The 12538-nt window shown below is 42.9% G+C and overlaps 2 protein-coding genes across 3 annotated transcripts in view; both read left to right on the forward strand.

Moving 5' to 3' along the window:
- ZMYM6 (zinc finger MYM-type containing 6) overlaps window positions 1-5097 on the forward strand; it is a 47135-nt gene extending 42038 nt beyond the window's left edge. The window contains exons 15-16 of one of the 2 annotated variants that reach the window (XM_068964554.1): window positions 1217-1361; window positions 3766-3923. In XM_068964554.1, the coding sequence (XP_068820655.1) occupies window positions 1217-1361; window positions 3766-3803 (183 nt within the window). In that variant the 3' untranslated portion in view covers window positions 3804-3923. Of the gene's footprint in view, window positions 1-1216; window positions 1362-3254 lie in introns of both variants that reach the window. The other variant, XM_068964553.1, reaches the window with a different exon arrangement.
- Window positions 5098-6914: 1817 nt separating this feature from the next.
- Window positions 6915-10087, forward strand: TMEM35B (transmembrane protein 35B). The gene is made up of 3 exons (XM_068966699.1): window positions 6915-7022; window positions 8486-8666; window positions 9615-10087. Exons 1-3 carry the CDS (start codon window positions 6915-6917, stop codon window positions 9710-9712), a joined length of 387 nt encoding a protein of 128 aa, XP_068822800.1. The 3' UTR covers window positions 9713-10087.
- The last annotated feature ends 2451 nt before the right edge of the window (window positions 10088-12538 follow it).

Consider the following 12538-nt stretch of genomic DNA (forward strand, 5'->3'; position numbering starts at 1 on the left):
GCGGGGGAAACCAGTCCAGCAACTGGCTCCGTCCTCTATTGTTTAGAAGGCCTTTTATACTTTTGATAAAACTTGGAGATCAGTGGGTAACACAAAGTTATGCAGCGTTAGCAGCCCAGACTCTTCTCAAAAACCAGGCTTTTCTCTCTGCATACCTAATTGTATACACAAGTGTTAGGTGATTTACATCATCTTCTGGCCAAAAAGGCCAATTAACATTTTACAGCCTTTTTTCTGATAAGGGTTTGTCAACCAGAAGACTTATTGGTGTTGATCTTCCCAAAGTCTGGTGCCATTCTCAGAAAGCACTAAATAAAGTTACATTTTTACATAGTAAGGACACAAGAGGAGTGCAGTGATATATAACAAAGAGAAAAGTAATTAACTCAAAAGTCTAGTGTTGCTAACATCAAAACTACTATATATCTTTTTCCATATCCCGTTTACATTGATTAACATCCTCCCAGGTGCCTAAAAGATAAAGAATATGGAGGCCTGGCAGTAGTCATTGAGTCAACAGTGAAAACCCTCTACCAATATAATTTTTAACTCTTTAGAAAAGGCTGTGTATCTTTAAGATGCTTCAAGCTTTGTGCCTCTCGCAGTTGGGGGCTGCAAGCAGTTCACAAGCTGTAAGAGGTGGGGGGGTGGGCGGGGAGGGAGGCGTGGGGGCGGAACCTGTTAGGCAAGCTAGAGAGTTATCAGAGGGGGTTTAACTGAAACATCCGTTTCAAATGCAGAAGACTAAAGCCCTGAGTTGACTTTTTTCCAGAGAATATTAGAAGAGTGGAAAAGTAGGCAGATTATTATTTTTGGGGGGTGGATGCTCAGGAAATTCCAGGGGGAAAACCTGAGATCTGATTAGCCTTGCCATCAGAGCTCTGCCACATGACCTTGTCACAGGTGGAATTCCTCATGCTGGCTCCCAGCAATCCAGTTTTTCTGAATATCCAGTTGTCCTAATCTGCAGATTGTTTTCGTTGTACTTACTGTAGGCAGAATACTTTTAAAAATCAATAAATAGTACTGATACTGATTGAAGAAGAATTAGTAATTAATATATATTATCCAAAGCAATTTTATTGTACCACTCTTTCAGAGAATTATATTTCTTTTTATATATATCACCTTTCAATCAATAGCAATTCTAGTCAGTGAGAAGATACTAAAAAAAAAAAAAAATCTCTCTTTGGTTTCTGAATTTGTTTTTAACTAGGGAAGTGTGCAGACAGATGCCATGAAACTTCTGTCTTCCCAGTCTTCAAAAGTTTTAAAGAACAAAGCGTTATTGTGCAAGCCTGTCACACAGACCAAGGCTACCTCTTGCAAACCACATACACAACACAAGGAATGTCAGACAGGTATGTGTTGTGCTTTCCACATATAGTAAGTTTGTTCTCTGCTTTGTGTGCTTGTTTTTGATTTTTTAAGAAAGAAGAGTCATTGACAGTTTCTTAAATGTGAAAATCATTAATTCTTGGATCACCTACTTTGAACATCTAATTTACTCCTTTTGTATTTATTGTCATTAACACTAATAACTACTAAATTGAATCCATATGTACCAAAGCGTTATGTGGACAGTATCTTCTGAACAAGCATCTTCTGTACATGTGCCTTGCTCTTGAGATGTACTGACAGGCTATTATAATTACTAAATACAAATTTAGTTAAAAGCCTTAGTGGATTACCCTTGGTTCTTTTTTAAACACTGAATTAATTTACTAAAAGTATAACTATATGTCTGAGGTATTGGTGATCAGGAAAATTACTTGAAAATGTTGTATACTCTTGCCCCAATCCATGTTAACTGCTTTTAATCCCACTACCCTTATATTTTCAAGTATTTTTATAGCCTATTCTGCCTGAAACATTTTCTTTAACTTTTTATTTTATATTGGAATATATAACCAGTTAACAATATTGTGATAATTTCAGGTGGACAGCAAAGGTACTCAGCCATAAATATACTGCCGAAAACGTTTTTTGCTATTTCTTTTTAATGATAATTTTACTTCACAGAATATACTATATTTAAAAGCTTATTCTGTCAACAACTAACCATAAGTTTTTATGTAGGATGTCTTTCTTTTGGTAGGAGTCAAGGAGAATTCTGTTTTCCTTCCTCAGTAAATCTGATTTGTTTTATATTCCTGTTAAAATGATACACTCTTTGTTTACCTATATTTTATATTAAATACACATCCACATATGGAAGGTAGTAAGGGATCTGTGGACAACTACATATGTGGGTATGTGTGTGCTTATTACATTTTTTGAATTTCTAGATTCTATTAGGATGTTTTCCATATACTGTTGTAAACTACTTTTTTACTTGACATTGCATGAAAACATTTCATATCAACATAAATTTAAATATATACTGAGATTCTTAATGGATGCATAGATTCCAGTGTATATAACATATGAATATATATATAACGTATATCCATCTTCCTAAGGTTGAACATTTAGATTGCTGCCTGTTTTTTAATGTTATAAACAGTATTGAGTTAAGGGTGTATAAACAGATCTTTCTTCACTTGTATAATTATATCCTTAGGATAAATCCTAAGTAGTGGGATTACTGATTCAAAAGCTGTCATAGATTGTTAAGGCTTAGATTTTAATGTGTTACTGCAGAATTACCCTCCTGAAAAGTTATATCAATTTATGCTCCAGCTAGCAATGTTTGGGAACATCCATTTCTCAGCACTTTGACACTGGGTATGAAACCCCTTTCCCCTCAACTTTAATTTTGAAAAATTCAAAATTTGGAAAGATTGAAAATAACAGCACAATGAACACCCTTGGATGAGTATATGAATATACACAATGAATATACCCTTCGTCTAGATTCACTAAATATTAACTTTTTTCAGCATTTTTTTTCTCCTCTTACTCCTGTCCCCACATCTTTTAAAAAGTAAAATAGTTTATTTTTAACTTGGTGTATTCTGTAGACATCACCCTAATTCCACTAACGTATTAAATACATGGCATTGCTAGGACATGTATGACTGCCTACAGCTTTATTAATACTACTGTCAGTGACCAAGCTTTGAACAAACAGAAATTCAACTAAAAGCTGAATTAAAAATGGCATCATGGAAGTATTATGGTTTGTGTTTAAACCTTAATTAGTATATGCTCTTGAGAAATATAAATAGTAACAAAATATAAATTTTAAATGCTTGGGGGATAAACATAAATTGCTTATTCTTGAAAATAACTGATTCAAATATTTCATTCAGATTTATCTATGCCTAATGAGAAAAATGATGTGGAACTTGATTCTCCACCTGCAAAGAAAAAAAGAATAGGTTTTTTCCAGACTTATGATGCGGAATATTTAAAAGTTGGTTTTATTATCTGTCCGGGATCAAAAGAAAGCTCACCGAGGCCACAGTGTGTCATCTGTGGAGAAATTTTATCCAGTGAAAACATGAAGCCAGCAAATCTTTCTCATCATTTGAAGACAAAGCATTCAGAATTAGAAAACAAACCAGTAGATTTTTTTGAAGAAAAATCTCTTGAAATGGAATGTCAAAACAGTGCTTTAAAAAAGTGTTTACTAGTTGAAAAGTCACTTGTGAAAGCTTCTTATTTAATTGCTTTCCAAATTGCTGCCAGCAAAAAGCCATTTTCCATTGCTGAAGAATTAATTAAACCATATTTAGTAGAAATGTGTTCAGAAGTTTTGGGTTCCAGTGCTGGAGACAAAATGAAAACCATTCCTCTTTCTAATAATACAATTGGACACAGGATTGATGAACTGTCTGCAGACATTGAAGATCAGCTGATTCAAAAAGTCAGGGAGTCCAAGTGGTTTGCCCTCCAGATAGATGAATCATCAGAAATCTCAAATACCACCCTTCTTTTGTGCTATATTCGTTTCATTGATTATGGTTGTAATGATATAAAAGAAGAATTATTATGTTGCATTGAAATACCTTCCCAAATGACGGGTTTTGAAATATTTGAACTAATAAATAAATATATTGATAGTAAATCTCTGAATTGGAAGCATTGTGTTGGTCTCTGTACAGATGGGGCTGCAAGCATGACTGGTAGGTGTTCTGGTTTAAGGGCAAAAATTCAAGAAGTTGCCACGAATACAGTGGCATTTACACATTGTTTTATTCACCGTGAACATTTGGCAGCAGAAAAGTTGTCTCCATGCTTACATGAAATTCTTTTGCAGTCAGCACAAATTTTAAGCTTTATAAAGAGCAATGCATTGAATTCACGAATGTTGACAATTTTGTGTGAAGAGATGGGGTCTGAGCACGTGAATTTACCACTTCATGCTGAAGTACGTTGGATATCAAGAGGAAGAATTTTAACAAGATTATTTGAATTACGACATGAAATTGAAATATTTTTAAATCAGAAGCATTCAGATTTGGCCAAGTATTTTTTTGATGAGGAATGGGTTGCAAAGGTGGCCTATTTATCAGATGTTTTTTCACTTATAAATGGGTTAAATTTAAGTCTCCAAGGAACTATGACTACACTCTTCAATTTGTATAATAAAATGGATATGCTTAAGAAAAAGTTAAAAACGTGGTTGAAGCGCACACAAGAGAATGATTATGACATGTTCCCTTCATTTTCTGAATTCTCAAGCTCATCAGGCTTAAATATGAGTGGTATGGCAAGCATTATATTAGAGCACCTGGAAGGACTTTCTCAAATGCTCAATGACTATTATCCACCAGAAGACGACTTGCGTTCAGGAAATTTGTGGATAATTAATCCTTTTACAAATCACCAAAATAGTAATCTCACGGACTTTGAAGAAGAAAAATTAGCACAATTATCATCAGATTTAAGGTTACAATCAGTATTTAAATCAATGTCTGTAACTCAGTTTTGGATAAACGCAAAGGCAAGTTACCCAGAACTTCATGAAAAGGCAATGAAATGCTTATTACCTTTTTCAACTATTTATTTATGTGATGCTACCTTTTCAGCTTTGACTGAGTCAAAACAAAGAAATCTGTTGGTTTCTGGCCCTGCACTACGACTTGCTGTCACATCTTTAATTCCAAGGATAGAAAAATTGGTAAAGGAGAAAGAATAGTAATCTGCATATTCCTTATTATCAGAGTCTATAATTTTGTGTTGAATTTTGTATGAGTATCTGAAAATAATAATTTCCTAATGTGGATATATGTTCTTGGTGATTAAATATGTGTTTTAATAATTTTTCTCTTTTTGTTGAGGAATTTAATAATTACACATTTATACATAAGTAAGTAAGTGAAGTCGCTCAGTCGTGTCCAACCCTTTGGGACCCCATGGACTGTAGCGTACCAGGCTCCTCTGTCCATGGGATTTTCCAGGCAATAGTACTGGAGTGGATTGCCATTTCCTTCTCCAGAGGATCTTCCCGACCCAGGGATCGAACCCGGGTCTCCCGCATTGTAGACAGACGCTTTACCATCTGAGCCACCAGGGAAGTTCATAACTATATATAATTTTAATAGTCCAAGGTAGAGAACTTAGCTATTTTATTGATGGATCAGTCATTTGGATTAGTGACAAAGATGTAGGTAATGAAAGGCCAAGGTTTTGTGGTTTTTTTTGGTGTTTTTTTTTAACTTTTTATTTTTCGTTGGGGTATAGCCAGTTAACAGTGTTGTCAGTGTTGTGAGTTTCAGGTGGACAGCAAAGGGACTCAGTGAAAGGCCCAGTTTATAGTGTAATAGCTAACACACCTGGATGTTGAAACTGCTTGGCCTTTAGAAACACATGGGTAGATAGAAAACCAGATCCAAGGGGAGTGGCTAACAGGAAATGGAAGCAGCAGGAGAATTTGAGACCCCTGTTAGGGGCCTCTCTGTCTCTAGACCTGGCTTAGCAAACCTTTCTCGTAAGAGGCCAGGTAGTGACTATGTTAGGTTTTGCAGGCAATGCGGTGGGAACTACTCAATTCTCTTGTTGCATCACAAATGCAGTGGTAGACAATACACAGACAAACTGGTTCAATAAAACTGCTTACTTATGAACACTGTAATATGAATTTCATATATTTTCAAGTGTCATGAAAGCTACCTTAAATTTTTAAAAAAATCATTAAAAAATGTAAACAAGCATTGTTAGCTGGGGGGGGGGGTTGGTTAAAAAAAAAAGCACTTTCTGAATTTGTCTCAGTTTTCTCATCCAGGTTTAGATAGATTTCAGTAAAAGAAAATGGGCCAGGAGTGGACTGTAGGGTTTTGTTCAGTGAAAACGTCTCTACCCACCGCTGCACATAGCTGAATTTTCAAACACCTTTCACATTGTAATTTCAACTGAGAGATATTAGAGCGAAAATATATTTCAGGCAAAGATAAGAAACAGCTGATTTTATAATCACTGGCAATTATTTATTCCTAATAATTTCACAAATAATTTACAAATAATTCTTTGTGCCAGGCGTTGTGCTGTATCTCAGGACTGATACGGCGCTATCCACATTTCAGATGAGGACACCACTGAGGCCCGCTGAAGTTAGGTGACAGCTCCGATCGCCAAGCTAGCGTGGCAGGGGCAGGAGCGACCCCCTACCCCCCCCACCCCCCCCACGTCTTTTGACCCAAATGGAGCTCTTTTGCAAGCCACGTCCAGATACCCATGTTTGATTCTTCTGCTCTGTCCATATTGGCTGGGAAACTTTCCCTAAATTCAGAAGGGACCGTTTAGTGTGAAAGCAAGCGGGCGTCAGTGTCCCCAGCTGTGAGATGGGGATGCCCTGCCTCAGCGCCGTCTCTTCTCGCAGCCGGTGCAGGGCCGAGCGAGGGAGGCAGCCCCGCTGGGAGGTGAAGTCTTCCGGCCGCCCGGGGAGGGAGGCAACGCCCGGGCGGCAGGGGGCGGGTTTTCGGCGGCGCCTACCCCGGGGCGGGCGCGGCCCGCATGCCTGCGCGGCCATGGCGCTCCCGCTCACCGCTCTGCGCGTGCTGCTGGGCAGCTTCTTTGCGCTCACGGGGGCGGCCAAGCTCTCGGAGCAGATCTCGGCTCCGGTGTCGGAGCAGATGGTGAGCGGCGCGGCGTGGGCGGAGGGCGTTCGGGCGGGGGATCGACCGCGCGGCAGCGGGGGCTGCAACCCCGGCCGTTACCCAGGTGCCCGGCCGGCCCGCCCCTCCTGCCCGCGCCCCGCGGACCCGCGGACCCGCCTGCCTTCGGGCTAGATGGCGCTAGCGCTGGGGGAGAGCGCCTGCCCCGCGGCGTACACGTGGGCACCGGCCTGGGGAGTTCCTCCGAGTTCTCTGGCATCCCCTTCCCATCGGGTATCCCTTTCCAGGCAAATCTAGAGCCGGAAGAGGAAAGCTCGGGGTCCCTTTGCGGGAGGGAGTAGGACCGAGCTCCCTTGCTGCCCTCCTTCGTTTGCTTGAGTTCTTGGAAAGTTCACGAGGCAGAGGTTTAACTAATCCCCGCTTAGCCGGATAGGAAACTTGCCCTGAAGGTGGAGTGTTTCTGCTAAAGGTTACACAGCTAGTCAGGAAGCAGGACCCAAACTTTAGACCTTCAACTACCTTAGGGAAGCCTGGCGTGATGCTCTCCGTGGGGTCGCAGAGTCGGCGCGACTGAGCAGCTGAACTGAACTGAACTTAGAATCCGGAATCCTTCCCGGAACCGGAGAGGGAGGCCTAGAAAGTCGCCCTTCGGCTCCCTGTCTAGTTCCACTCGGGAATGCTGACATGTCCTTCTGCACACCAATCCACCGAGCCCCTTAAACCAGCCAGACTTTCTAGACAAAGTACACCCCACCTCCCCGCCCCTGCCCTCTTTTGGCCTGGCTTAGGGTGGGTTGTTTGGGGAAACATCCTCAGAGCCTGACGGCTTAAAGTTTCTTCCTTAGAGCCCTGAGTAGGGGAGGTAGAACTGAGGTTGGGGAGCAGGAAAAAGTAGCCACGCTAAGGGTCCAGGTGAAGTCATGTGGCTCAGGACAGAGTTTGACTCAGTGAGTTGAGTCACTCACTCTGAACCCGTCACCTCCTGTTCTGTCTGCTGCAGTGAGATCTGGGTCCCAGCATATGATATTCAGTAGAATCTGTTTAATGAACAAAAAAGTCTCTCCTTCCATCCCCTTCCTCATCTCCAAATACTCCCTGCGTAGTAGCCTGAAGAGAAACCAGGCCAGGCAGAAGGAAAGAGAAGTCATGAAGTTCCCAAGTCTTGGCACTAGATGAGAGGGGCCAAGCCTAGCTTCCTCTTCCTGGAATCTGGGGCTGGGTTGTAAACTGGTGAGAAAGTTTGTCCATCTCTGTACCACCATCCAGCCCTTTTTGGAGCATAAAGTGTTCTCTGATGCCAAAGCTCAGCCCCTCAGGGAGGCCCTCTCCTTTCCAGGCTGGCTGAGGTCAGCCCTGGCCCTGGCCTAGAGTACCAGCTCCTTTGCTGGGGGAGTTAAGGGTGCTGGCACAGAATGCCCCTGCGGAGCATCTGGGCAGTGGATCCTTGGTGACTGTGGCTGACAGGCATTCCCTGCCACCCCTAGAAAGCCCTGTTCGTGCAGTTCGCTGAGGTGTTTCCGCTGAAGGTGTTCGGCTACCAGCCAGATCCCATGAGCTACCAAGTGGCTGTGGGCTGGCTGGAACTGCTGGCTGGGCTGCTGCTGGTCCTGGGCCCACCGATGCTGCAAGAGATGAGTAACTTGATTTTGACACTGCTCATGATGGGTAAGGGGGGGTGTGCACCCGGGCTGGTGAAATGGGGACTTCTGGGGGAGGGTGATGGAAAAAATCTGACTATTCTGTTTACTGTTGCCACCCTTTTTTCTCTGGAACCAGAAGCGCTTTCTGCTCAATTGCAGTTTCCATGGTCTTCAGATTAGGATAGGTGCTTTTAAAACTTACACTATAACAATTGTCGGCAGTTCTATTGGCTGCATGATATTTCTGTCATAAGGATATATTGGAACCTAAAAGCCCCTACCCCATTCTCTTCACCCCCTGCCCTGAGATGAGGGGAGGGAGTAGCAGCTGCTACTGGACTCATGTGTCTGGCAGGTGGAACAGCAAGAAAGCTGGGCCCCCTGAACAGAAAGGCAGATGATTCCTGGAGGGCCCCCTTTTAGTGGCTCTCCCCACAGGAACTGCCAGTGTACAAAGACAGCTGCTGCTTCAAAGGCCAGACATCTTTAGGCTCTTCTGTATCCCCTGGCTTTGTGTCACCCTTGCTGCTGGTGCTCCTGCCCTTCTTCCAGGCTTGCTTTCCATCTCCGCAGCTTGCCCCATTTTCAGCTCTTCCCCACCATATCCACCACCAGTCCATGGGCCTTCCCTTCCCTTCCCTGGGGATGAGAAGGAGAAGGATCAGGGGCAATCTGATCCTTCAGAAAATGCCCACCTACTCACTCCATGCCCTGTTTGGTTGGATTGTTCCTGTTTTCTTTCTTGCCATCTGAGAGGGGCTGTGTTAGTTTAAGAAGCTTCTGATTTCTGGTTCTGCTTTTTCTGGGGGATCAGAGGGTTGAGAGCAGCTAGTTTAGGGTGTGTATGTGGGGGGAGGGGGACGGTGTTCAAGAGAGGGCTTAGGCTGGAGTGGGTCAGCCTTGGCTGGAGGGCCTTGATCTGGATCTCCCAGGCATTTCCAGGGAGCTTCAGAAACCTCATTTTCCATTCTAGGGGCTATCTTCACTTTGATGTCTCTAAAAGAGTCACTGAACACCTGCATCCCAGCCATCGTCTGCCTGGGGCTCCTGCTGCTGCTGGATATCTGCTAGCTCTAAGTCCAAACCAGAAAAGATGTCCAGACCCACTAGGAAGAAGTCTCCAAGTCCATTCAAGGAATCCTGGGAGTAGAGTGTCTTGTCCCTTCAGGCCATGTCACTGTCAAAGCAGAAATGTGGTGGGACGCAGAGCATCACCTTGTTACCCGTATACCCAAGGGTGGCCAGTGTTGAAGTAGACATTTGGTCTACCTGGCTCTGCTTTCTCAAGTAGACATCTGGTCTGCCTGGCCCTGCCTTTCACTCGGACATTTTACTGCTCTTTTTTTGAAGAGTCCATGTTACATACTCTTAGCATTCCTCATGTCATGTGAAAGTAAATTTAAATCACCCGAACTTTTAATGCCCCCAAATAACTATTGATACTTTCTATTCCTTTGTATAACTGTACCTCCCAACTTTTTTCTGTGTCTTTATTCAGATGTTTTTAATGAAAATGAGACTGTATGTACTACTTTATTTTGCTTGCTTTCTAAACCTAACACACTGTAACTAACACCATTCCCCATGTCTGTTTTATCTCATTGATGTTAATGGTTGCGTAGTAGTCCACTGTAAGGGTACAGTGTGATGTATTTATAAAAGCCCCCACTAGGAACATTTGGATTGTTCCCAATTTTTTTAGCTATTGTAAACCTCACAGTAAATCACCTCTACATACTTATTTTCTTTCCTTTGAAGTGAGGGGCTGATTCAAAAGGCATGCATGTTTTTAAGATTTTATTATAAGCTTAGAATTTACACACTGAGTATGGCAGAATATTACAAATACCTGATTTTGCCTGCTGAGCCACATGAGATAATCCCTTCTATTCCTTTTTATCTCATGCACTTTAGAGTCACAAAGCTAACAAAAATGCGCATTGAGTCATCATTTTACAGGATCTGAAACCGCCAGGGCACTCAGTGCAGTGCTCCTTGGACATCTATGTAGAGGCAGGGGACAGCCAATTCCAAAAGGTGCTGCGTGTTAAAGCAGTGCCGGAAACCTGGGATGAATTGCAGAAGCCCTAGGGACTCAGAAGCGTGTGTGTGAGACAGTTCTCAAGGGACAGTGACCATGTTAGGGTGCCTACTGTCATATCACCAACTGTCTTCACCTAGGTAGGGAAATGATGTGCTTCCTATCAAGGGAAATAATGAAGAAAAAATGTTCATTTACTTATACAAATACGCTAGCCACCAGCCTACAAATTGCTTTTGCGGGTAGGGTCAGTGGCTTTTTGGAGCCCACAGGAGTAAAAGAAATCTCTGTATATTACTCCATTTCATCTTCACTATAGAACACTAATTTCTGCTCTGACACTGACAAGCTGGGAATCTCAGGCGAACTGGCACTCTTTGGTGTCTGAAAACACAGTGATGCAGTCTATCTATAGTAGGTGTGTGTGGGTATGTATGTGTATATATATGCATACTACATACGCCGGTGCTGCTCAGTCGTGTTTGACTCTTTCTGACCCCAAGGACTGTAGCCTGCCAGGCTCCTCTGTCCATGGAATTCTCCAGGCAAGAATACTGGAGTGGGTTGCCATTTCCTTCTCTGGTGGATCATCCCAACTTGGGGATCAAACTTGTGTCTCCTACATTGCAGGTAGTTTCTTCACCTGCTGAGCCATCTGGGAAACCCACGACATATACAGTGTCAAAACAATGAGGAACCTTTTTCTGTCATGAGAGGTCCAGAGATAACATAGCTTCAGTTTCAATGTTGCATATTTTGGCTGCTTTACGATGACACCAGACTGATATTCTTTCAACTTTGTCCTCTGCTGCTTTCAGTTTATTGACTACTGACATCAGGGTTGCAAAATAGCTGCAGTAGCTCCAGATAACACATTTGCATATAATATACCACGATGAAAAGAAAGAGGAGAGCTCTTTTAGAAGACCCCTAGGTTTCCCCTCATATCCCACTCTACAGAATTACATCACTGGCATGGGGAATGGAATTCCCATGATGGACTTAGACTAGTTAAGATTTACCCACACTGGTCAAGTGGTCAGCAAAGAGAAGGGAGAGAGTAGGTAGTGCCTCTTACAGCTTACTTGCAAAATATGGGTAATAATGGCAAATGTTTTCATAGAGTTGCTGCGAAGACTTAGTGAGTTAAAGTGCTACAATAGTGCCTGCACATAATAAGTGCTCAGTAAATGCTGTTATTAAATAGCAGTTCTACAGATGGGAAAGTGGATTCAGAAAGCTTAAGTGCCCACGTGTCAGTGCTGAGACTAGAATTAAGGCTTGATTGACTCCAGAACCCACACTTCCCACCGCACCAGCTGCCAAAGTCAGAAGTGGGCAGGCGTGGCACCCCTGCTCTTCAACTTGAAGGTAAATGGGATGATCAGTCCAACGTAATTAAATCTGCATTGCTTCCCGGAATTGCCCCTCTGCATGGATATTTTGAAGCTCTTGAAAGTAGAGCCTGGACACCCTAGGAGCCTGGCCTCTTCCCATTTCCACCCCTTCCAGGATTCCACAGCCAGCCTGTCTCCAGCCGGGACTTTGAGTAAAATCTCTCACAGCTGGCATTAGATTGAAGGCCTGGCCTGTAAGGTGATGAGAAGCTACAGGGCCCTGCAAGCTTGACTCTAGGGCCCAACCAGCAGCTGCAGGAAAGGCAGGGTGCTGGAGAAGTAGGCTGGCCAGCTGGTATGGAGGAGTAGTTGGGATTGACAGCAGCAGGAGTATCTTCAGCTTTAGCAGTGCTGCCTCACTCGCAGGAGAAGCCAAGCCTTAGGAAATGGCACCCTCCTCCCCAAACCACAGCCTAAGCATTGGTCAGGTCAGCAGAATGACATTCAGCAGCAAGGCCT

Source organism: Capricornis sumatraensis, chromosome 2 (assembly GCF_032405125.1).
Source record: "Capricornis sumatraensis isolate serow.1 chromosome 2, serow.2, whole genome shotgun sequence".
NCBI lineage: Eukaryota > Metazoa > Chordata > Mammalia > Artiodactyla > Bovidae > Capricornis > Capricornis sumatraensis.